The sequence below is a fragment of the Drosophila arizonae genome, chromosome 4 (genome assembly GCF_054131065.1).
Source record: "Drosophila arizonae isolate 15081-1271.41 chromosome 4, UAZ_ARI_1.0, whole genome shotgun sequence".
In the NCBI taxonomy this organism is placed as follows: domain Eukaryota; kingdom Metazoa; phylum Arthropoda; class Insecta; order Diptera; family Drosophilidae; genus Drosophila; species Drosophila arizonae.
In genome coordinates this window covers 9,002,195-9,028,208 of record NC_142924.1, presented here as the reverse complement: position 1 = coordinate 9,028,208, position 26,014 = coordinate 9,002,195, and the positions used below count along the sequence as shown (strand labels likewise).

At 43.5% G+C, this 26,014-nt stretch overlaps 4 protein-coding genes and 1 long non-coding RNA gene across 10 annotated transcripts in view; 4 read left to right on the top strand and 1 right to left on the bottom strand.

Annotated features, from left to right (window-relative positions):
• The window catches only part of LOC149269082 (uncharacterized), a 29,025-nt gene extending 26,547 nt beyond the window's left edge, over positions 1-2,478 (bottom strand). The window contains exon 1 of the long non-coding RNA XR_016270086.1: positions 2,317-2,478. This is a non-coding gene — a long non-coding RNA (uncharacterized LOC149269082). The remainder of the gene's footprint in view (positions 1-2,316) is intronic.
• On the top strand, positions 956-2,296 carry LOC108614555 (uncharacterized). The gene is made up of 4 exons (XM_018008725.2): positions 956-1,339; positions 1,400-1,477; positions 1,531-1,575; positions 1,632-2,296. Exons 1-4 carry the CDS (start codon positions 1,067-1,069, stop codon positions 2,148-2,150), a joined length of 915 nt encoding a protein of 304 aa, XP_017864214.1. The 5' UTR covers positions 956-1,066; the 3' UTR covers positions 2,151-2,296.
• Positions 2,479-2,703: 225 nt separating the features above from the next.
• On the top strand, positions 2,704-9,044 carry Set2 (SET domain containing 2). Its single transcript, XM_018008724.2, has 4 exons — positions 2,704-7,329; positions 7,391-8,358; positions 8,420-8,564; positions 8,620-9,044. The coding sequence occupies exons 1-4, from the start codon at positions 2,704-2,706 to the stop codon at positions 8,779-8,781; spliced, it is 5,901 nt and encodes a 1,966-aa protein (XP_017864213.1). The 3' UTR covers positions 8,782-9,044.
• Positions 9,045-9,326: 282 nt separating this feature from the next.
• LOC108614707 (uncharacterized) lies at positions 9,327-12,229 on the top strand. Of its 3 annotated transcripts, XM_018008943.2 has the most exons (4): positions 9,327-9,817; positions 9,908-10,076; positions 10,294-10,692; positions 10,766-12,229. In XM_018008943.2, the coding sequence occupies exons 2-4, from the start codon at positions 10,068-10,070 to the stop codon at positions 11,927-11,929; spliced, it is 1,572 nt and encodes a 523-aa protein (XP_017864432.1). In that variant the 5' UTR covers positions 9,327-9,817; positions 9,908-10,067; the 3' UTR covers positions 11,930-12,229. The 3 variants fall into 3 exon arrangements, with proteins under 3 accessions (XP_017864432.1, XP_089325015.1, XP_089325014.1); XM_089468889.1 differs by lacking the exons at positions 9,327-9,817; positions 9,908-10,076 and adding an exon at positions 10,083-10,229; XM_089468888.1 differs by lacking the exons at positions 9,327-9,817; positions 9,908-10,076 and adding an exon at positions 10,083-10,234.
• Positions 12,230-19,799: 7,570 nt separating this feature from the next.
• On the top strand, positions 19,800-25,929 carry LOC108614575 (uncharacterized). 4 transcript variants are annotated; one of them, XM_018008752.2, is made up of 2 exons: positions 19,800-20,134; positions 24,129-25,929. In XM_018008752.2, the coding sequence occupies exon 2, from the start codon at positions 24,234-24,236 to the stop codon at positions 25,830-25,832; it is 1,599 nt and encodes a 532-aa protein (XP_017864241.1). In that variant the 5' UTR covers positions 19,800-20,134; positions 24,129-24,233; the 3' UTR covers positions 25,833-25,929. The 4 variants fall into 4 exon arrangements, with proteins under 4 accessions (XP_017864241.1, XP_089325397.1, XP_089325398.1 ...); XM_089469271.1 differs by lacking the exon at positions 19,800-20,134 and adding an exon at positions 23,909-24,043; XM_089469272.1 differs by lacking the exon at positions 19,800-20,134 and adding an exon at positions 23,919-24,054.
• Positions 25,930-26,014: the final 85 nt, after the last annotated feature.

Sequence of the window (26,014 nt, the reverse complement as noted above, 5' to 3'; positions counted from 1 at the left end):
TGGCAGTCGCAACCCCCACGCAGTCGGCGGCAACACCTTCGCTCTGCTTACGCTCTGCTGCACTCGCTTCCTAACCAAGGTGCAAATGCAACTGTCGAGGGGTTGTCTGACTTTTGAATTGTTTTACGCTTGTTTTTCGGTCAACTCGAAAACGGAACTGCGCTAGATTGGCCAAAAATGTGTGCTCATCCTCTAACCAATTTTCACACATTGTGTACGCAGGTGCTTAACAAATATTCAGGTAATATGTTAATTTTTTTATGCTAAACAGCGGAAATTAAATTCAGTATTTTGACTTGCAACGCTTCATTGAACTTTGACTTGGAAAATTTTGTGTACCCATTCACATAGCACATCGCATAAAATTAACAGCGATTCATATTCAAATATTTCATTGGCTGAAGGCCAGTTCAATTGTTTCTTCTAATCATCCCCTAGATGGCGCCACTTTAGCCAACTTCGCCTAACGGCAAAGCGACAACCGTCTCTGTGAGTTTGCCTGCGCATAAGTGTTGAACTGAACGAACATTCTAACTGAACGAAACAAACAAATATTTTGTTGCATAATTTGAGGCCGTTTCTGACGACAGGTAAAATATAAATAAATATTTAATAATAAATAAATTTGTTAAATTTCTATTTATGTTAATATTAAAATTTAAAATAATTACAATCATTCAAAAAATCTTAATAAAGTAACGGTAGTTTCAGTATTAAAAATCGATCTTTTAATACTTAGATGCACAAAAGCTTGCATCGAAACGAGTAGTACATTTTCTCACATAAGCCATTAAGTAAATTAATATATCTATTTTATAGCGTATAATAATAATAATTAATAATAATTTAATTCATTTGGTACAGGCAGGTATCGCTCGATTGCAGAGCTAAAAAGTAGCTGTACGGCAACGCCGGCATCATACAATCGATATGTGTATCGCTTAAACGAGTTGGCAACGCCAGCATCTTATCGATAATGTATTGACTGTGTGAAGAAGCAGTGCAAGCACCATAGATTATCATATAACTTGCAATTTATACTTCAATACTCAAAACTGTAAAGATAATGTCGAATGCAACTATACACATAGTTCCTGCAGCGCCCCGCGGCGATATTATTAGGTTGCAAAACATTATATCCAAAATAGAGGACGATTTGAGGACCACAAATGAAAAACTTGGCAATTTGCGGCAACTAATCAGAACCGAATCGAATATAAAATCGCGAGATATTTACTTAAATAAGGTCTGTGATATGGTGAAAGAACAACATAGAATACGGAGCATACTGCAGAGTCACAGATCAAAGTTGAAAAGATTGGAATCTAAAAAAAAACTGGTAAGGATAGGCCCTTAATAGGATATTCTACGTACCTAATTAATTTTGTATATCTTAAAGAAATTTGTTACAAAGCCAACTCCACAGCAAGCAAAAAATTCAAAGCTGCTCGAACTATTCCATAATTATGAGACGAAAGTAAGTAAAAAGTTGCTTATGATTTGTTAGAAATAAATTATAAATTATCTTAGGAAACCGGTGGTGACACTCAGACTGTTCGGAACTCTGAAGTACCAGTAAGTAAAACACAATCCATAAAAAATTAAATAATAAAGATTTAAATATTTTATAGAAGCGAAAATTTTTGGATAAAGAAGAGGAACTAAATGTTGAAGACAAGCCAGCCAAGCAAATTATCATCGACAATCATGGCAGGACAATGAAATGTTTGAAGGCTCATGTAAAAAAGCGCATTACTGAGGAGGAACAGAAGCTTGTTGTTCCACAAATTGTAAAAGTGGAGCAAGCGAAATATTCAGATGATGATACCTTGACTTTGGAAGAGACGAAACCAGAGACTGAAGAGCTTCATATATCGCAAGACGAGAAGCTTGTAGTTAAAATTGAAATAGATGAGGAATCGAAATATATTAAAGAGACAGAACGAATAGAAGAGGAGAAACCAGAACTGTCTGTCAAGACTCCCCAAGCAAATACTACCGTGATAAACAATCACAGAGATGCGATGCAATGCCTAAAGGCTCTACAGGAATATGCAATGTTAAATGAAAACTATCGAGCTATAGGACTTTTAAGTGAAACTGAAAAGGCATTCGCAAGTCCAGCGGACGACACAGACTTCGAGCTCTAGCATTAGTATAGAGCATGTACTCCATATTTGCATGTGTGTGTGTTGGCTAATTATTTTAAGTCGATTTAAGAGTTTATGTACATTTGATGTCTTGTGCTAGCAAGCATTCTCCAATTGATTCATTTTAAGTAAAGTATTTACAGAAATCGTTTTGTTTTATATTTACCTTAATTTAGTGTCTTGCTGAAAAGCGACCGGCAAGAGGAAATGGACAAACTTAGGATTTAGTATTTTTCGAATCAGCTGTTCCTCTGCCAGTATATTATGTTCATCAGCTGTTGTTCTGACAACCAATTCTGTTTGGTATTTTTTAGTTTATTCTGTTATTGATAAACGGGCACATGCGCGTTTCACAGCTATAAACAAATTCTGAAAATTCGACATTTCTGCAAAAATGTGAGTATGCGTCTAGAAGTGCATTACAGTTAGATGTTATTTCTTTTTTTTTTTTTTAATTTTTTTTTTCAAAAGGAAGTAAATATTACTCGAATTGCATGTAATATATATTCACTTTGTCGACAAGTGAATTCTGATTGAAAGCAGACTATAACAAATGGATAAATCAACAGGAGACGAAATTACTAAGCCGCCGGCTCCACGCAAACGTCTCGGCCGTCCGCCCAAGGCCAACGCACAAGAGTCTGAATTGACTGAAGAGATGGAACCGCCAGCCGAGGAGCGCACTTCGTCGTCATCGCCAACAAATTGTCGGCGAAGCACGCGCAAGAAAATCGTAAAGTTCGATGTGCTGGATGTACTCAACAAGAGTCGCAAAACTCACAAAATACAAATCGAGGCACGAATTGATTCCAATGCGCCAACAACAACAACAGCATCCACAACACAATTAGCAACGAGCTCGGCTACTGTGGCAAAACCTGCAATCGAGGTCAATCGCTTATTTACACCACGACCGCCTCTGCCTGTGATTTCGCCTTTGCTTCCGCTGGACATGTTTACCAAGCCAAAGCCAACGCCCAGCTTGATTGTTGCCCAGGTGAGCAGTGATAAGACGCCCACTGCCAATCAGCAACAGCAGCCGCAGCAATCACAGCAGCAACAGCAACAGCAGGTGATACGTAAACGTGGACGTCCGCGCAAATCACAGATCACAGATAATGCAACTGCAGTTGATTGCCCCAAAGTGAGCATAGATTCTACCAAACTCTTGCCGAGCGCCAAGGAACAAGCTCTTACTTTAAAACGCGAATCGCCTGACTCGGATGAGTCTCTGAAGAGTTTCTCAATCATTGTTGATGATGAAACGAATGTTGAAGCAGTGCCTGAGGAAAACGATGCTTTGGATGACACAATTGAAGTGATAGAGACTGATATTATATCCGTGGCATCCGATGAAGATTCAGATTCGCAAATTATATTTGTGGACATAGAAACGGCGAAGATGGAAGCTGAAGAAGACGCAGAAAATGACGAAGTCCATATTACAGCTGAAGAGACTCGCAACTTTAAGTTAATTTTTCCTAAGGAAAATGAAAACATGGAATCCGAAACGCCACAGCAGATTAGTATTGTGGAGGAAATACCAGGTGAAGATAATATTGATGACAAAGAATCAGAACTCTTGGCTGAAGTGTTAAGTGAGCCGGCAGAGCTTTGGTTTACTGAGGATGAAAGGGATGAAGGAGACCAAGAATCTCAAGACGAAAAGCCAGAAAAGAAATCAAATATTGAAGTAGCAAAAGAACTGCCAAATGAAGGTTTAATTAAAAGTAAGACTCCGGTACAAAGCATTGAAAAGGAGACTAAGCCAACCTCTGAAGTAGCTGTAAAATCCTCTAATTTAGAAAGTAAAGTTAAAATTGAAGTACAACCGGTAAAGAAGGAGCTGGAATTGTCAGCAGCTATGGAAGACCTGCAAAAGAAGGTCATCATGAAGAATGAGGCTTCATCCATGATAAACAACGAAGATAAGGCTAAGGTGAAGAAAGAGCTGTCAAAGGAAGTCAACATGAAGAAGGAGCTCTACTTGCCGAGCTCATCAGCCACAATAGATAACGAAGATAAGATTACTATTAAAAAAGAGTTGCAAAAGGAAACCAAAATGACCAAGGAGGTCTCTTCAGTCATACAAGAGAACAACGATGAACCACATGAAGCTGTAAAACAATCGGAACAGTTAAAGCAGAGTGCAACTCCGACTTCTGCAAAAGAACCTGTCGAGAAGATGAAAGATGCCCACTTCGAATTGGAATCTCTGAGGCGAGCTGCAAAAGCGACAGGCATTGAGTTAAAGCTTCCCATGACAATGGAAAAACTTTTAAATGCCAACTCTGTAACAGAGCCAGTAAAGGAGGTCGAAGCGAAGAAGGAAGCTATTAAGAAGCAACCAAGCTTGGACACGAATGAAACATCAGCAGCGACGCTTGAAAAGACTGATTTGGCTGCAAAGCAACTGCAGCAGCACTCAGATGCAGTTAAATGCGAAGAAACAGATCCAAAGCTTAAATCAACAAAATCCGCTCCAGAAGAGCACAACTCTGAATCGGTGGACACAAAACCAATAGCTAGTGAGAAAGGGAAAGCAAATGAAGGTGCCAAGTTAGAGAAGTCGTCAGCCTCCTACGCTGCGTTCGTAGAGTGTGATGCACTCTTTAAGGTGTTGGATAAAGCAAACGAACAGATGCGTCACGAAGAGAAGGCCAAAAAGAAGTCAAAGCTGGCCACCAAAAAGCAGTCAACCGAACAGCTGCAGGAACGGGCCACGCCTCAGTCTCGTGGGAAAAAGCTAACATCACAGGAAAACAGCCGCCGTAATACCATTTCCGAGGAGCGTCACGAAGACGTGAAATTGCCGTTGAGCAATAAACGCCGTAACTCCGTGCACCCTTTCAAGCCTACGTTGAGTCCAGAGCGAGCGACGGAGTCGGAACCCAAGCAAAGCTCCAGCAGCAGCAACAAAAAGAAATCAGCTCAGAAAAAGCCAACGCGCAAGGCAACAAAACCAAAGCAGCTGCCAAGCAGCCAGGATTCGCTGGATTCTAGTTCGAGCTCATCGACAAGAGCTGGCGATTTGCCGAGTCGCAGCTTGCCGACGCCCACTTCTGAGCTAGAAGCATCCAATCCGCTACACGACATAGCCAAATTCATAGAGGATGGCGTCAAGTTGCTCGAGCGCGACTACAAAGTGGAGGATGAACAGCAGCAACAGCCAGACCAGCAGCCACAAGAGGAGGCCACTGAAGATGAGTTAGCGCAGCGTGTGGCTAATTTGGAAACGCCTGTTAACACGCCAGCTCCTTCGCCGGTTGGCAGCACAGATGATCTGTCAGCGGGTGTGCGCCGCTCGCATCGCATCAAGCAGAAGCCGCAAGGTGCCAAATCGAGTTTAGGTCGTGGTAGCAGCAGCCAAACGCCCACGATTAGCATGGAGCAGCAGCTAAGTGAGCTTGCCCACATAGAAGCCATCAATGAACAGTTCTTGCGCCAGGAGGGCCTAAACACGTTCCAAATCCTGCGCGACAATTACTATCGCTGTGCACGCCAGGTGAGCAAGGAGAACGCGGAAATGCAATGCGATTGCTTTGTCACCGGCGACGAGGAGGGACAAGGGATGCGCTGCGGCGATGGCTGCATCAATCGCATGCTCATGATCGAGTGTGGTCCACTGTGCAGTTACGGTGACCGCTGCACCAATAAGCGATTCCAGCAGCATCAGGGCTGGCCCTGTCGTGTCTTTCGTACGGAGAAGAAGGGCTGCGGTATCACAGCCGAGCTGCAAATACAGCCTGGGGAGTTCATCATGGAGTATGTGGGCGAGGTGATCGACAGCGAGGAGTTCGAGCGTCGCCAGCATCTCTACTCGGAGGATCGCAACCGCCACTACTACTTCATGGCGCTGCGTGGCGAGGCGATCATCGATGCGACCACGAAGGGCAACATCTCGCGCTACATCAATCACAGCTGCGACCCGAATGCGGAGACACAAAAGTGGACAGTGAATGGAGAGCTGCGCATTGGCTTCTTTAGTGTGAAGACCATCATGCCTGGCGAGGAAATCACATTCGATTATCAGTATCAGCGCTATGGGCGCGATGCGCAGCGCTGCTATTGTGAGTCGGCCAACTGTCGTGGCTGGATTGGGAACGAGCCGGAGTCTGATGAGGGCGAGCAGCTCGATTCGGAGACCGAAAGTGAGCCCGAGTCACTGGTTGAGGAGCTACGCCCAGAGCAGGAGGCGAAGACCAAAACACCCAAAAGTAAATCTAAAAAACAACTTAAGCTGCCAACGGCACGTAAGCAGCGCAAAGAGCAGCCCAAGGCCAAGGATCGTGAATACAAAGCGGGCCGCTGGTTGCGCCCTTCCGGCGGCATTGGGGGCGAGAAGTCGGCAGCCCGTAAGCTCGATCAGCTCGAGGACACAGACGTACTCGAACAATTGACGCTGCTAGGTCGCAGCGGACTCAAGAATCAGCTGGACACATTGCGCCTATCGCGTTGCATGGTGCGTGCCAAGCTACTGCAGAGTCGCCTTCAGCTGCTGGGCGTGCTAACGCGTGGCGAGCTGCCATGCCGTCGTCTCTTCCTTGACTATCACGGGCTGCGCCTGCTGCACGCATGGATCAGCGAGAGCGGCAGCGATAAGCAGCTGCGTCTGGCGTTGCTCGAGTCACTTGAATCTCTGCCCATACCCAACAGGACGATGCTGAATGATAGTCGCATCTACCAGAGCGTAGAGCTTTGGGGCAGTCAGTTGGCGCAGCCAGCGGAGGCAGCAGCAGAATCCCAATCTGATGACGAGGAATCGATGCGTCAACGCATTGCAGCGCTGCTACAGAAATGGAATGGACTGCCCGAAATCTTCCGTATACCCAAACGTGAACGCATCGAGCAGATGAAGGAGCACGAGCGCGAGGCAGATCGCCAGCAACACGTGGCCACTGCTCTAGGAGACAGTAATAACGCCTCTTCCGTGCTCAGCACCGATCGCTATAGACAAGATCGATTTAGGCGCGACACTAGCAGCCGCTATGAGAAATCAAAGCCGCCCACGAGAATGAGCGGCAACAATACCATCTGCACGATCACCACGCAACCCAAGGAATGGCAAGGCTCCGCGGAGGGCAGCAGTGGCAGCAAGTCTGAGAGTCGCAGACGTTCAGAGTTTGATCCGCGTCGAACTATATCCAAAGAGTTGCGGCGATCGCTCTTCGAGAGAAAGGTAAGAGGACCACAAAAGCTCAGGCAGAGATTTTACTTTAAAATCTGTATTCCTCTTATAGGTGGCTCAAGATGAGGCAGAGAAGCGTGTGGGCAGCGAGGATTGGCGTGAGCATGAGCTGCGCTGCGAATACTTCGGCGCAGATTTGAACACAGATCCAAAGCTGCTGCCATTTTACCAGAACACGGAGACCAATGAGTGGTTCAACAGCGAGGATGCTCCTGTGCCTGCGCCATTGCGTTGCGGCGACATTGCGGCGCCACCATCACCGGAACAGGAGGAGGATGTGGAGTATAAGCTGCCCGCTGGTGTAGAGCCATTGCCGCCCTCATGGCACTGGAGCATGACACCCGAAGGAGATATCTACTATTATAATCTGCGTGATCGTATTCCGCAGTGGGAGCCACCGAACGCTGAACAGCGTTTGCAACAGCTGGTGGAGGATTCTCCAGAAAAAGAATTGGTACCGGATGAGGCAGCCAGCTCATCGGATTTGGTTAACATTGACATCGACTACGTGGGGAGCCTGAGCGCCAAGTCTCTGGCCCAGTACATTGAGGTAAAGATACGGGAACGACGCGAGATGCGGCGCAATCGCTTGGTCTCTGTGCGCGTGATAAGTCCACGTCGCGAGGAGGATCGTCTCTACAACCAGCAGGAGTCACGCAAATACAAGGAGAATAAAGAAAAGATACGCCGACGCAAGGAAATTTATCGACGCACACGCAACGAGACAAATACTGTTCAACCAGCACCTGGAGAGCCCAGTGATTCGTTACCCATTCATGGGTATTTGTACTCCTCCGATGAGGATGGTGCCACTGAGGGCGCCTGCAGCCTGCCGCTGCTAGACGCGGCAGTTGATGGCGATAAGGAGTTGCCGGAGTCACTTAGTCGTCGTCGCTCACTGCGTGCATCGTCGCCATCGTCCACCAGTTCCACTGACGCTGCAGAGTCGTTGCCAAGCGCTAAGCGCAAGCTACTTATGACAGAGAGCCAAAAGAAGCATCGGGACAGTAAGCGCAAGAGGTAAGCATACCATTCGTTCATTAAATTACTTTATACTCAAAGCCTCTGCGAATCTCTGTAGTTTGACAACCGGACGCGAAGCCAGCGATAAGTTTCACTTTGAGATTAGCGGCCATGTGGCCGAGTTTTTGCGTCCCTATCGCCAGGAGAATTGCCAGCTGGGCCGCATTACAAGCGACGAAGACTACAAGTTCCTAATTAAGCGAGTAAGTGTGATTGTTTATAATATTATAAACTATGTCTAATGGGCTATTCTTGCAGCTGAGCCACCACATCACCACCAAGGAGATGCGCTACTGTGACATGACCGGCAACCCGTTGGCCTGCACAGAATCGGTTAAGCACAAGTCCTACGACTTTATCAAACAATATATGCGCAAAAAAGGGCCCGTCTACAAGAAGCCGGTTGATAAGCCCGACTAATTCATTGACTTTTTCATACAACAATATTTTCCTTAAAGCTTTTGGCTTATAATATTAGCATAAGCAATATACAATGTATATCAAATGGATATTTGTTTTTTATTTTTATAATTTTACCTCATGTCGGGTAAAGAAACTTTAAAGTTAACTTTAAGTACTTATGCATAAAATGTAACTGAATACATACATTTTTTTTTTTTAATTTTGATATGTGCCAAAACTAATAAATTTATTATTGGTGTCAATGAAAGGGCACTCAGGTATACTACGATGAATTCATGAAGTATGTAGTGAAGTATGTTTAAGTTTATGTGTCTGCTGGAAAATCTGGACCATAGTTGTTAGTTCATATGTATACATTATTGAAGTTAATCAAAATCTGAAAAAGAAATCAAATAAATGAAGTTTCCCCTCCCTTACACTGAAAACATGTTTATTTTATTTTTTAATTCTACAAACTTTTTTTACTGTATAATTTAATTTATTTTAAGTTTGCCTAAAATTGACAGATTGGCAGAAATTCATTTATTTATTTATAATAATTGCTAAACAAATAACTTAATGTAAAGTGGAAACCAATTATCAACTCTATTACGCACTTTTTTGAATTTTTGCAAGTACACAACAAATAAGTTAAATGCATTTGTTTAAATAAATTCAGACCTGCGCTCTCTGTCGCCCCCATTCGCAGCTCGCGTACGCTCTGCTTACACACACTAAAAATAGCAACAAAAGCAAGCGCGCACACATACACACACATAGAGGTAGGCACCTGCGCATGTATGGCACACATTCACGATCAGAGAGCGACACAGAGTAGAAGAGAGCGAGAGAAAACAGAGCAGTGCGCTCTCTCACTCTCCGTAAACAAGTTTGTAGAACTCGCCAAACCTGATTTTCCAGCTGTCTCAGAGAGATTGCAAACCTCGTCAGTTGCAACAAATTGCTCCTACGCTCCACACGTTGTGAGCGGAACGTTATTTACCGGATGGTTGGTGTGTGCCTAAAAACCTGCTGCAGATTTCGATAATAGCAGGTAAGCGTAGGGCTTATCTGAAAGCAATTGGATAAGCACGTCAATTACTGAACTATAAACGAAATTGAATTGCTTTTTTATTTCGTACAGGCGTTGCCATATCAGCGTTCGACTGCGTTAGAGAAGAGCCAAATATTGAAAGTGAGAGAAAGAGCAAGAGCGTGGGCGAGAGAGTGAGAGTGAGAGTGCGAGCGCATGAGAGTTTCCGTTAGCTGTTGCCGTGTGTGCGTGAGCGTGCGGAACAGAGCAAATGTCTGACGTAAGTACAAAAAACAAACAAAAAGAGTTCATCAAATCGTTAGGCGGTAATTTCCTACTAGAGCAGCTAGTAGACAAATTTATCTGATCAGGTTTAACTGGAAAAGCATTGAAAGATTCCCATTATATCTAATTTCAAACGAAAACAAAGGCAGTAATGTGAGAACACACTAAATGAATTTGAGTCTTTCAATAACATAGTGACGTTATGCTTTCAGGACGACGCCATTTCACTTGGAGCTGGTTCTCAGCGCATACGTAACGTCTTGACCCTGGAGGAGCGTGTGGAGGTTATACGTCAATATGATATCATGCCCACGTACAGCAAGCTAGCCAAGAACTTCAACTGTAGCTGGGAGCAGATCAAGAGCATTGTCGCCAATCGGGAGCCCATTATGGAATTCTATGAGGCGACGCGCCACAACAACAAGAAGCCACCGAATTCCAAGTTCGAGGAGTTGCGCAGGCGAAAGATTAATTTTCTGGGCCATTGCCTATATGAGTATATTCAACGCGCTCAGTTCTATCTGCACGTAGATATCAACGAGGAGCTAATACGTACTAAGGCTCTAGATTTTCAGACTCTAATGGGCTTTGAGAACTTTGTGCCCAATAAGGTGAGATCTGGAATAATGGTATATTAATTTGATTGAGCTTATCTATTTCTTTGTCTCGTTCTCTCCATTAAAGTCCTGGATCAATCACTTCAAGGCCGCTTACAACATCACACTCTCAAATCGTCAGATTGTCATGACACGGAAGCCACCTCGCTCACTGGATCTCCGGGATATAATGTCCTATTGTTGCAAGAATATGCCATCGAACTTCGGCAAGTTGCCTGACTTGCCTGCTCCTGCTCATGTTACGGCCAACAGCACGCAGCCAGCGGCAATGCCGCTGCAGGGGAGCGTGCCAGCCACAACTGGGCTGGAGGCCGTGCAGTTACCACGAAAGCGCGATAGCTGTGGAACGGCCAAAGACATACGCTCCTTGTATCGCACCAAGACTTTGGTTGAAGCATCTACTCAGAACCAGGCCACATTGGATGAGCTGCAGCTGCGGCGCAAGCGTAAAATTAACTTTTTGGAAAAGGCGCTGTTCGAGTACATTTCGCGCTCGCAGCTCCACCACAAAAACAAGGGACGCCTCGATGTGGATCACCTGCGCGAGGTGGCGATCAATTTGCGCGACATACTCAAGATCGATAACTTCTTTCCGGATCGCACGTGGTTCAATCACTTCAAGAGCCATTACAACTTTAGCTTTTCTCAGGGCGTGCACTACGGCATGATGCTGCGCCGAGTGCCCCTCTCTCTGGATCTGCGTGACATAGTCAGCTACTGCAGCAGGCACGACCAGCGCGACCAATCGATGGGGAACATCACACTAACACCCAAGGAGCCAGAGTCAGCCCGCTTAGTGCAACTGCCACTGGCGGACCCGAAGCCGGCGGTATCATCCAATGAATCAAATATAGCAGTCGAGAACGATGATGACTGCATAGCTATTGATGAGCCGCCTGAATTAATCGAGATCAAGGATGATGATGAGGAGCCAGACAGAACTGAGCTCAAGCGCCACGCTGCACAAGATTCCATACCTAGTCTACCTCTAAAGATACAAAAGATTGAATCATTGAATCCCGGTGCCCACAGCACGGGTCACTTTTCCGAAGACGGCGCTGATGCGGAGTCATTGCCTCGGCGCGTTACTAACTATAAGGATGCACTGCGTCTGCTGAAGCCACTCGAAGAGTTTGCACTGCTGGAGGAGAACTATCGTGCCATTGGCCTTCTCACTCAGCTCGAGAAGATCTTCGAGGGTGCAGTGCAACAGGTGCAGAACGACAAATAGAGTTTTGATACTTGCAAATGAGAACTTTAACTGAAATTCAAACCAAAAAATGAGAATGTTGGCTTAGCTATATGTATAACAGATCTATATATTGTATATATATATATAGTATATATATAAGGAGTATATTCATTATTCATAATGTATTATGAGCTTTGCTCGCTAAAATTTGGGAACATTAAGAATTGAACTATATTAAAAGTTTATTTTTGTTATAAAAACCAAAGCTTGTACATAGTAATGAGAGATGGGGAAGTTTGATATATTCTAATTTCAATAAATTATAGACATATATTCCAAGTCTTAGTCGTACATTTCTAAGTCTGCGCTCGTAAATAATTCATTAAACGTTAAGTAAATGGAAAAGTCATATTTTGGGCTATAACCGGTTGGGTTCACAACTGGTTTATAGTATTTTGGCCGTTTGCTTTATAGTTGCGTTCTAATTCTCATCGAATCTGGTTTCTGGTTGCCATTAATAGTCATATAACATCTATATTCGATTGATTAATGGCCTCTTTAATGACTTTGGCTCAGCGAAGGTCAAATGATTTGAAATCAGTGAAGTGTGGCTTATACCCAACATTCTAGATGAGTGGTTAGCCCATATACCTGCATATAAATTTGTGTTCATCAAGCATAATTTGATAAGGGAAGTCGTTATATATATTGTGGGAATTACATGGAAATATAAGTATATGTGCATATATTGAATATACTATATAGACCAGCTAGGCTATGGTTACTCGAGTGTCTCGTCACGTGGCCCTCTGCTACATTCACTCTACAAGGTGCAATGCACACATGCTGCTCGGGTTACATAAACCGTTTGGCCCTTTACGAACGAAACATACAATCAGCGCTTAAACTTTACGCTCATCCTGTAAAACTTTACGCGTCCTGGCCATTTGTAGATGGGAGCAGAAAATGACCTGCGGTAGCGATGGGCGGGCCAGCTAGGGGGCTGGGCGAGCTCTGCCGCAGGACTTGGCTTGGCTGGGTAAGTTGATTTGGCGGGTGAGCGAGCGTGCATTGAACGTGCGTGGAGCAGAGCGCTGTAGGTGGTATATCAATTTCAGATGGCTAGAATATCGCAGCAGGCAGCGGACAGTGGGGAGTGTCTGTCCGACACTCCAGCAGCCCGGTTAGGAACACACACACTCACTCAATCACACACACACACACACACACAAACACACAGAGATACAGCTATGCTTACATAGATGGAGCTACGATTACACAACCGTCCATATAGCTGGGAGCATTGCACAGAGGATGCCTTCATCGCACTCCGTTGAGCCAAAGTTTCGTTTTTCGCTTTTGCTTGCAACCCTCCTCAACGAGCAGGACTTTCATTTCAAGGATTTCCGAACCGACGTCAGACGTCAACCAACGCTCCGACTATACACGTTAAGAGTATAGAGAATGTAGCTATAGAAAACCCACTAGTGTTTGGTTGTAGGTGCAGCACAGGAACCTTGCGGCATTAAGGCGGTGAATATAAGGAGGTGGTGGAGGAGGACGCGAAGGAGGAGGAGGTCGAGAAAGCAAGGTGATGAATACGAAGCGGACCAGAAGAAGCAACATCAATGCAAAAACGACAACGACAACTGGAGTCGACTCAGGTTACGGCTTGGAATAAAAATTGAAGCCCCAGCCAGTTCGAAGTTCTGACATAAAACCCCGCTGGCCAAAACGAAAGGGACTTAAAGGCATTAAACTTCATATACATACATATAAAGCACATGTGAAGGGTAGAGCTACCTGTATTTAAGGGTGGGCACAGCTGTTGAGGATTATACTGCGAGGATAGTAAAATAAGACTTAAGCCGAGCCAATTTCAGAATATTGATCAGCTTGCGAGAGCAATGACGGCGCTAGCTGAAAGATACTCTTCGATTCATAGATATTGTGGCATTTCCTGCACAAACTATTACACAATACTTTCATGGAAACCTTAACTGGTTTTCGTTAATAATATAGCAAATTGACTCATATTTGCATTTCAGTCATCAACTTATTGTAATACACTTTAAGTCTCTATTCTATATGACATTAGTCATTTGTTTTATGTCTTTAATATAACTTTATTAGCATTATACAAATATTATTTATTGATTTCTCTAAAATAAGTATGTATAACAATGTTATAATGGTATTTCCAAATGTCGTTTGAAGGCATATTAAGAAAAAGAAAAAAAAAAAAAAAAAAAAGAAAATATCAACAAGGAATATATGAATATGTATATATCCATATTATAATACAGAGGAATATTATTTCTATATATATCTTACTCAATCGTATACTAAATAAATAGATTTATTGTACTAAAGTCATTTCTACTTGCATAATCCCTGATTCATAAATCTTAAATAGATAAAAGATTTAACACTTAACCAATAAAGTCCCAAAAATTATTGGCCAAGAAATTCATATACAATATATTCAAAAAATCACTTAAAGAGGTAGACTGGTTTTTACTTTTTGTATATATAAGACTGACTCATAGCTCCGACATTCCATAACAACTGTGCTATCTGATTGACTTTTCAATTGATTGTATATATATGACTCGGCTGCTATTTATACATATACTTATTTGGTACACTCTCTGTCTCTTTCTGTATGTGTGTGTGTATTTGTATAGATCATATCGATTCTTCTTAAAGGCAGCCCATCTACAAACATAAATCTCTTGACGCTGCTGTCGACTCAGCTGAGCTGAACCGATGTGAACTAAACGAACGGACCCCGTAACTGAAAAGTATATCAGCACTCGAAATCGAGCCATAATCGATGCCATTGTATACCAAAAACGAACGAGCTCTCTCGCATATAGAGCCAAAAACAGTAAATCCGAAACGTCGTGCCCCGTCGCCATGTGTAAGAGCAGAGCAGAGTAGAGCAGCGAGGTTATCGTGCAAGACTCTATGAATACGAGTCCCAATACGAGTAGAGTCGTGCGTCGTACTCGAAGTTTTATAGATATAGATACTGAGAGATACATACAGAATGGGAAAAGATGAGAGGAAGGGGCATGGCTTTGCCAATTGGTGGTGAGTGGAAACGAGTCTCAGTCTGAAACATCGACTGACACCGACACCGACACAGAGACGCAGGCGGAGGCCGGGACTGAGTCTAAGTTAGAGTTTGAGATTCTCTGTAGCCTCGACATGGGCAGACATCGACGGCAGCTGCTCCGGTTGATGATGCTCAAGTATTTGGGTTGTAAGCCTCTTGGGCTCCTCAAATATATATACTTATATATGCATGCATATATATATAACATGCTGTTGTTGCTGTTGTTGTTGGCATTGCTTCAATTCCATAGGCATCATTGAGACCCAGAGCCAGACGATGATGGCACTTGAGCATCAGCTCCAGCACAGCCAGTTCTCGACTGGCTTAGACTCTAAGGGGAGGCATCGGGGCTATCAGCCATGCCATTCTCCTTCAATGCTGATGACGATGTTGCTGCTGCCGCTGCCGTTGCTGCTGCTGTTGCTGATGATGATGCTGCTGCTTTCAGTTTTCAGAGTTCAGTTTCCAGCTTTCAGTCATGCGCCCGAGCGACCCGCATTCATTCGGATTCGTTCGGTCGGTCGCTCGTTCGTTCTGCTGGCACAGCTTTCGATAGATGCTAATCTATCTTTATTGTACAAAGATGTCGAGAGGATGTGTATGCGAATTGTGGATTGGGGATTGGGGATTGGAGCTTGGGGACTGGGGAATTCGCTCACAAAGACGACAGTCGGTGCGACAGTCAGTTCAGTTGTTCAGTTGTTCTGACTCTCTTTTTCGGAGGGGCTGGCTATAAATACAAATGGTCTTTGGGCATTTGTATGTATTGGATTTCACTTGGGTTCGATTTTGGTATGAGCTACGTTTTAGGGAAGCCAAACGACTTTTATATATGCTGCATACAATACACACATACCTTTTTCGAAAGGTATTATTAGAGTTAGGTGGCTCTCAAACAGTACAGTTGTGTTGCTTTCAACTATTTGTGGAAATCTCTAGAAAAATAGAAAGGTACTTTTCTATTGATATACATAAAATATTAGATGTATATTCCCTGATGGGCAATTATTAGTTAAATGTATTAATTTAATTTATATTAATTGTTAGCTTTAAGTCTTTTCCCCTTATCTGATTCCAATTATATATATTGTAGCCCAACTAACTATTAAAAGTGATCTCATGTCCGCAAAATGAACATTCATTGCAAGATCATTAACAATACTCTGATTCATCAGCCTAGAAAAGTCCCTTGTTATTAGAATAAATCAGTTACTAATTTTTGTATACAGTAATATATATGACCTCGTACCTCTCAGTTATTGGTAATGGTAGGGCATTTCGCAGTCGTATATGACCCATGTCTAATATACAAACACAGTGTAAAGGATCAGCATCATTCATTCATAATCTATGGATCGGGTTTTAAATGATCGTATATACGACACGTTCTTTGAGTTTTTCGTTTACTTCTTTCATTTGGTGTGTTTTTTTATTTTTTTTATTCAGTTTTCCAGTTCCAGTTTTCCAGCTAAGCCAATCGAATCGAATGGCGGGCAGAGAATACAACACGAGAGATATAAAGCCCAGATATGGAAATGGCAATAAACTCGTATACATAGGCGACGAGGGAATTGGGATTACTAACTGACGCTGGCAGCGACGTCAACGTCGACGCCGACAGCACTGTGAAGTGGCTGCCAACGAGGCCACTGGCACCGACCATAGGAAGAAGCGAATGGCACAAAGGAAATTACGAGGAAAAATTCAGGTCCCTATAGACTGCAAATAGAATAGATACGCACCCATACATATATATATATATTTATACACACACAAATGAATATATATATATATATATATATATATATATAGAGAGAAGTGAGCTGCATATAGATTATAGGGCACACAATGGACGAGATGTAGAGATACGAGAGTCGAGAGCCGGGAGTCGGAGATACCTTCAGCTAAAGCAACTACAATAGCAGCAGCGGCAGCAGCATCCGCAGTTGTAGCAGCAGCAGCAGCAGCAACATCGCAGACCCGGACCTAATCAAAAAAGGTAATGGAAAAATACTATCTGGTTGCTATGGCTATGGCTATGTCTACGTCTACGTCTACGTCTACGTCTGTGCCTCCCTGTGGCATATCGTGTCTGTGAAAAGGGACGAGCACTAAGGACATTCAGAAGTTGTTTTGTGGATGCGGTCGGTGGGTTAGCGGTATGCGGGCATTTCAGTTCAATATAATACATGACCATAATAAATTCTATGGCTAAATCCCCGCTCTGTAGAAAAAGGTCATAATAGATGAGCTTTTGTCAAGGACTGAGTGTGCGTGTGTGTGAGGGAGAGAGAGAGTGTGGGAGCTACATATATATAGATATAATGTAATATATACATATATATGTATATACATATATACATATATTTATGTATGTAGCTCTGCATCTGTGCGTTTTATCCTAGTCGTAATCATTCGGTTTTCGTGCAAAACGCACAAGGAAAGGTAATTTTCTTCGCTCGTTTGCCATAGCTCGTTTTTTGGGAAAGGTTGCCAAAGGGCTTACGGCTCCCTTAAAGCCTGCCCCCTACCGTTGGCCCTTGGCTCCTAGCTTCTAGCTCCAAAGGACAGCCCCAAAAAGCATTTGAAAACTTTTGCCGGACAGTCGATAGCTGCACAAAATATAATGTATATTAATGTCGAGTCATCGTCGTCAACTCTAGAAACTTAAAGCGTAACTCGAACCACCGAACCACCAGACCACCCACCCGCCCATTTCTCCTGCTGCTGCTGCTGGATGCTGTGTGGCGGATACTGCGTGTGGTTTAGCTACCTTTGCTAATACTTTTAGCTCGCATTTATGCACACATATAAAATTGCTAATATTTTCCTAGCTACATACTTATGCATTTACACATACATATATATATATATTATATATAAATATATGTATGTGTGCATATAGATTTTTCAACCACCATAACGAATCGTAATCCAATCCAATTCATTTGAACCGAACTGAACCGAACCCAAACTGCATTAACCAGCAACATTTCCACTTCGAGTCCGACTTCGACTGTTCTCTCACTATTCCGACTCCTCGTATTAAAACTAATCCATCAAATTGCTTTGGGCGACCCACAACCAACAACGATAATGGGTTTAACTACAACACGTTTATAGTGTATATATTTGTTGTTGTTGCTGTTGTAGCTTCTGCTGCTGTTGCTGCCCGGGCAGAGCAGAGCAATACTTCAAGTTACAGATATACACACGTCGCAGTGGTATCAACTTCTCAGCATCTTTTAGATAGCTCCATGTATGCACGAGCTTGTTATAAGTGTTTATATGCGTGATGTGCGAGTGTGTATGTGTGCGTGAGCTGTGTATTGGAAAAGATGTTGGCGTAGAATGGATTTTTCTGTTTATATAAAAAAATATATATAAATATATGTAGAGCTCGTATTGAAGTTGCTTTGGCATTTCGTTAACGGATATGTATAAAATATAATGACCTGGGAACCGAAGCAGCAGCTACAGATACAGATACAGATACAGATACAAATGTATCTTTTGACTCACGATTGATTGAAGACGCATAATGTGGGTAGCATACGAATACGAAGTACTCGCTATCAGACGGAAACTTGTTTAATTTGGACTGATGCCGAACCAAAATGAAAAGAAAGATATATACTATATATGTGTGTACATATATCTATATAGATATATGTACATATAAATGAATATTATTTCTCGCACTATATTTGTCATTTGGCTGAACCAAAAAGATGTGCTAATTATATGAGATCTGCTCAGTTGGCTGCGATATTATGCAAAACTGTTAAACCAGAGAGCAGTTGCTTATAGTATTTGATGGAGTTTAATAGCACTAATCAGAGGTAGTTTTCCATGCAATGATCACGAGCACTCGATTCGAGTTACCTGAGATCGGTGGATTGAACAAATCTGATATATACGTGGCAAGTAATTCCAACAACGTCGTCTTTAGGTAAATTTACTTAAAGTGCTTCAGAGGAAAATGCTTGAAAAATACTTTAATAGTCGAAATGTCTATAAAAATTATATCACACATAAAACGTATTTACGGTATATACATATAACGAGCGCATAAATAATATAATAAAAGAAAATATACACATACATACATATATGAAAATACATATAGATAGACGAACACACCCTATATCATTAAAATAGAGAAATTTACTCGACGGGCGGGCTTTACGTCTCGACACCTTCAAAATCCCATCAGTGTTCGCTATAGACGACGCACATAAAGTCCCGAACCCGGGTAGCACGACTAGTCAAGACCTGCAGCAGCAGCCCTCAGCACCCAACCCCCAGTCGCAACCACAACAACCACTCCAGCCCCCCTCAAACCACCTAAATAAAAAGTCTTAGCGTACCACCAAAGGGCCCAACAGAGCAGAGCCAAAAGCACCCCAAACATCGGATGAACTTCGGGTTTTTGCCATTGCCGGCTGACGAACTGACGAACGGACGCGCCGACGAACTGATTGAATGACAAACGAACAGACGAAGAGGCAGACGAGCAGACAGACAGCCAAGCAGTTCACCTCTGCTGCTGCGTATTTGCACTGCACGCCCGACGCCGACTGCGACGTCGACTTCGCAAGATATTCTGCCCGTCCTTGCCGGCTGCCTTGCCCCTCACCCTGCGCTACCCATCCATGCCATGCCATGCCTAGCCCTGCCCTTCCCAATGGTTAGCCCATCGTTTGGCTGGCTGCTTGCTCGGTTGGTTTTGGTTTGGTTTGGCCTGGCTTGTTTGGGATTAAATATTTCCTATAGATGGGAAAAACGAGTCGGTCGGGTCGGTCGTCGAGTCGCTTGGCGATGTTGTCGCTAGTTTCGTATATTTCACTTTGTGCTGAACGTTCGTCCGAAGCGGTTCTCACAGCGCGGCCAAACGCGCTTCTTGTTAGCCAGGCGCGGTATTTCGATTCGATACGATACGATTTGATTTGATTTTCGGTTTGGCTACAGACCGATTATTATATATACATACATAAATAAATATATACATATTTAGATACGAATATATAAATAAATACACAGACTATAAACGGCATCGAAAATCGTGCAAAGTTTCATTCAAGAATCGAATGTTTGTGCTCGACACGGCTCACGCTCCTTAAGTGAGTACCACTGTGCGAATGTGTAATGTGTGTGTGTGTGTGTTTATGCACGTGTATGTGTGTGTGTGTGTGGCGATGTAAACAAACGGGGTCTTGAGATTCTGCCTCGGCCCAGCCGCTGCTACGGCTGCTCTGTTGTCATTGTTGCCGTGCTCCCGTTGCTCTTGCTTTTACTCTTGCTGTTCTTGTTGTTGTTGTTGCTATTCTGTTTGTGTGCAATTAAAAAAGCGGCGCAGCGCGGCACCGCTAACGTCGCTGCCAGCGGCATCGTCATCGGCATCGGCATCTCCGTCGACGTCGACGTCGGCATGGGCATCGGCATTTGCATGCCACACGCGGCGCCATCTGCCAGCTGCGGCAGCAGCAAGTGTTTGCCCGCCTGTCCCGCTATTTAAAAATGTTTGCAAGTCGCGTTTGTTTTTGTTTGCATACAGTTAGACTGCGCGGCGGCAGCGACGTCGACTGCGAAAGTGTTTTGGTCTTTGGGCCGTTGATTGTTTTGGTTTGTTTTTGTTTTGTTTCCATTTTAGCTTCAGTTTTTTCTGTTTTTGTTTTTTATGTTTTTATCACGCTTTCGGGTTTCGCGCCAGTTTCCGTGTTGGCGTGCTGGCATTTCGGGCTTGTGTGAGAAAGTACCGTAGCACTGATAACAGGACATTGACACTGGGCTACCAGCAGCTGATAAGCATCTAGTTTGAGTTGTGAGTGCATGTGCAATTGGAAACTGAAGCCCAAATAACATAAGCAGAATTATACAAATGAGCTTTATGGATACAAGTTTATAGCTCAGATAAATATATTCATTTATGTATATTGGAGCTGAATTGGAATCATATAAAAGAACCTTATGGATACGTAAATAAACTCTAGTCACAGTCATAAAAATAAATCACTTCTATATTGGATTAACATATTACATCAGCTATTAAAAGGAAATCTTTTAATATAATGTATTTATTTTAATTTTTAATATATGTATATCCTCAGCTGTGTGAATAAAAACAGCGAAATATATAAGAGGTCAAATCGAAGTCACCTTGAACTATCATGACTTACTCATACGACATAAATAGCTCTACATACAAACATACATATATATAAGTATATTTGTACATCTACCTAAGCATGACGAAAATCAATCTAAAAAGAAAAAATTACCTGACAATATTAAAAAATATGAAATCAACAACAACAACAAATATGCACACAAACACATAATAAATATACACACAGACTCGGAAATCTGAAACTGAATTTGGAATTGGAATTTTAATGCTACGAATATTTGAAGCATAAAAGGCAAGAACGGGCAGTAGGTAAAGTGCTTGACGGAATATATACAAGCAATAGCTGGGTTATACAAAGATAGACAGATATCGAGATACAAAAGATACGTACCAACAAAAGGGCGCTCGACGGGAGAACTGTAGACGTAGCTGTAGCTAAGGCTCACGAAAACGACGACGACGACGACGACGAAGACGAAGATAATAATGATGATAATGATGACGATGCACGAAATTTCACGAATCCCCAAAGCAGCCTTACAGCTAAAGCCGACAACCTTAGCCAGTTGTAGGCAACCATTATTCAGGGTGTGTGAGGAGGAGGATTTAGGGCGCGGAACAGGGACGATGTCTCAAGGCGATTAAGATAAAGTGCCAATCGATATAAGGGAAAGAAAGGCGAGCAGGGCAGCCAGCATCAGCAGCAGAGGCAGCGGCAGAGACAGAGGAAGCAGAGAGATGAGATGAGCTGAACTGAACTGAGCTCAGCTAAAGCAGAGCCGAGTTAAGGCAAAGGCAGAGCAGCAGGGGCAGGGCAATATGTATTCGTATAGCAGAAAAACATCCACAGCCACAGCTCGAACGCTCGAACGCTCGAGCAGTGTATATAGCTCAGCGACGACATAAAAGGAAATATAAAACCATTTATAAAGCAAGTCAGTCAGGGGAGATTTGAATTGGAATTGATGGTGTAGTGCACTCGACTACAAGTATATATATATATATATATGAGTGTGTGTGTGTGCGTATGTATGTCTTCGACTGTCTTTTGTGTGTGTGTGCGTTTTTGTTTGTTTTTGGAATACGAAGCATAGACGAAGACCGAATCGTTTTATTCGTTTTGTGTCAAGGTGCGCGACGGGCTGTGTAGAAATATCTTGAAGATGCTCAGTGGAAGGGTTTTTTGGGCTATGAAACTTTTGCTTGCCAACTAAGTTTCCGGCACACAAAAAGTTTCCGCCAACAACAGCTGCGACAGTGAACAACCCCTAAGCTAGCTAACTGCTAGGCTACCTGCAGTTGAACTGAAAGATAAAACCCAATTCCGTAAATCCAACCCAAGCAACAACTTGTGCTGCACTGAGAACAGGAGAGGGGTGAACAGAGAACGGAGAACGGTTTCAAAATAGTAAATCTTCAACCGAGCACGAACATTGCTTTATGTATTAAGTCATCTTATTAATCGAAAATACCGGCTCCTCTGACTCAGGCAGGTGGCTTATTCAAAAGGGGGCATCGCAGCTATGTATCTGACTCAGCAAAGTATTACCCTCAATCTTGAAAAGGAGGAGGGGAAGGCGGAGGCGGAGGCGGAGGCCCGACCAAGTCGTTCACTTTAGTCAAGTGCTGCTGTTGCTAGAGCCGAGCAGAGCTGAGCTAGCAGCAGCAGCAGCAGCAGCAGCAGCAGCTATCTTCGTATTTGTATCTGTATGCGAGTGTATCTGTATCTGTAAGTGCATTAGTGTGTATGTGTGAGCTCTGCCGATATGGGTATGGGCGCTTGGGTGCTCCCATAATGGAGCGTTCGACGTACGACTGGTTCTGGTTTTGGGGGCTGTGACTTGGGACTGGAAAACGTATCGATTTCTGAAGGCGTACGCATCGTTGCCTCAGCAGCGGTTCAAATTTATCAACACTCTTATGTGTGCATGTGTGTGTGTGCGTGTGAGAGAGATGTTTTTAATGGTGCGCTCGTATCTGTAACTTATAGCGGGCATCACGCTCGTCGTACTGCTCTTATATATATTCAAACTATCTGAAGTACCTACATAACTAAACACGCTCAGACACAGGCCTGCCCTCGGGTGTGTGTATCACTATTGTGCGTGTATGTGTGCGTGCAGATGGTATTTTTCCAAAAATCCGAGGTCGAAGCTATTATAAATACAAATGTATTATATAGATATATTTATACATATGTACATATATAAATATAATGCGTCATGTGTTGAACCCCCAGAAAATCTGGTTTGTTCACAGATTTCATTATAATTTTGTGGTAGTTTTTGTCCTTCGATGTGGACAGTATTGATTCATATTTCATAAGTAGTCGAAATCAATTTTTATTTTACGATTTCGTACTAAGAGTTTGTCTTCTCTTCGAGAAATGTACTTCTCCCTAGGGCATGGCTTAACGGAGTTTGGCTGCAACAAAAGTTTCTTAGTTTTTGATGTTGATTAAGCACAAAAACTTTTATTGAACTTTCTTTGAAATTGTTTTTCTTTTTTTTTACTTTCTGAAGGGTTGCCTGGAAATTTCTAAGCTTAAAGTTGATTGCGCTTTTTGCAATTTGAAGCTGCTTAACAGTCATACATACATATATTTCTATATTATACTTTACATATGAGGGTCGACTAAAAAGATACTATTGGCCTTAATGTGCAAACCTTGAAATATCAAAAAATATATATGTATGTATATTTATGTATTTATTGAAATTAACATTTCAAATAATTGACATTGCGCCCTTCCAAACCGACAGGCTAACTGTATCTCTAGTTTGTAGCGTTGCCAGCCTGCTTGTTAAAAACGCGTCGAAATTCAAAGCAAAACGAATGACAGAATAGAAAGAAAATAATGTCAGTAGAAAGGAAGACAGAATCAGGATTGAAATAACATAAAGTTGTTCATTTGTGAATTTAAATTATATATATTAATTTCATTTCATTCATTCAACTAATAATTTAAATTTGTCTTTTCATTGCAGCTGATTGTTTATATATTTATGTTTTGATTCGTATTGGCGGGCATTTATTTGCAACGCCAACAAAATTCATTAACAATTCGGGGCGTAAACAGTATACCAGTTGCCATGCCGACTATACGGCGTTGCTGCATCATTGGATGCTTGTCGAATTCGAGGCAGCACCCAAACATGCAGTTCTTTGCCTTTCCACGGCCTGACAATCCCTTTCACAAGCTGTGGAAGGAGGCGTGCCATGCCTCATTGAGGCGCATCATTCCATTTAAGAAGCCGGTTGTGTGCGCTTTGCACTTTGATCCCAGTGTGCTAGGCGGGCGACGACTGCAGTCAAATGCCTTGCCCACTTTGCGCTTGGAGGTGCCCTCGAATTTGGAGGCCGTGGAGCAGCAGGCCATGGTGGAAGAGATCGAGCGCAGTCGCAAATGCGCCTACATCAATGCCGTCGTCTATGAGTGGTTGGTGCGGGCCAATATAAATCCACAGCTGAGAGGCAGCATAACCCATGGCATGATCAAGGACAAGGCGGAGAATGCGCGCCAGGTCATTGGAAGCACATCGTTTATAGCGGACAATCGTTGGCTGAATCGCTTCCGCGAGACGCATTTGCAGGGCTTTGCTCAGAAACTGGCCACCAATCAGCTAAAGCCGATGGGCACATCGCTGTGGATACCGGACATTGTGCAGGATTTGCAGCATTTGTTCCCGCCGGCCAGTGCAGAGCGTGTTGCCAAGCTGGAGGAGATGCCGGAGCAGTACATGAACTACATGCAACAGTATGGCGAATATGAGGAGGACGACGATAGCATGGACAACAAGGAGCAGAGCTATCAGGAGCAACAACAACAGCAGCATTACGCACTGCAGCAACAGCACCTCCAGCAGCAACAGCAACATCATCAGCAGCCGCAAATGAATCAAGCCTGGCCGCCCTTCCCCGGCCATCCACACGGTCATCCACATCCGCATCCCGGCTTCAGCTTTAATGACTACTACTTTGAGCGCCATCAGCAGCAGCTGCAACAGCAAATGCAGCAGCAACAGTTGCAGGCACAGTTCCCACCGCCACATGTGGTGCCACCACCACCAGGCGCAGCGAACCCGCGTGAACCCTTCCAGCCACAATTGCCCCCAAATCAGTCGCAGCAGCGTGTCAGTCCCTTCCGGCCAGTTCAGTTGGCCAAGCGCCCCAAATTGGAGTCACCGGCCGATGATGAAGTACAAGAGATCAATGCTTCGGCTGCCGCACGTGGATCGCCATCACTGCCTCTGGCCGAATCCACAGCCACCGCACAGCTGGACCAGCACTCTCCCAGTCCCAAGGAGCAAAACAATAACAGCGGACGCGACAGCGCCAGCAGCAAGGAAAATGCCCCTAAGACTCTAACTGACTGCCACAGTGGAAAGTCAACACCTGTGCGCTCAATCAAAGGCAGCAGCCCACCCGCAACTGTATCCGCCCCAGCATCGCCAAAGAAGCTGGGCGGAAGTTCCGGCAGTCAAACAAATGGTCACAACTCGCCGGAGCCGGACTCAAGCTCCTTGACAAATGTATACAAGGAACTGGATAGCTATACTCAAGCATTGGAATACCTAAAGCCTCTAGAGGATTTTGTGCTCGTGAAGGAGAACTTTCGTGCCATTGGACTGCTGTCGCAACTGGAGTTAGTGCTGCGCAAGGGGGACAAGGCCACGCTTATAGAGGGTTAAATTCTGCTCAAAATAAACAAACAAAAATACAAGAAAATACAGAAATGTGATGAACATTGTACATACATACATATTCATAAAGTAGTTAATTAATGAAGTAGTATTATAAATTTGTCTTTCCACACCATTTGATTTAAGTAACACAGAAACAGAAACTGTGGCGAGCGAATGGTATTCGATGA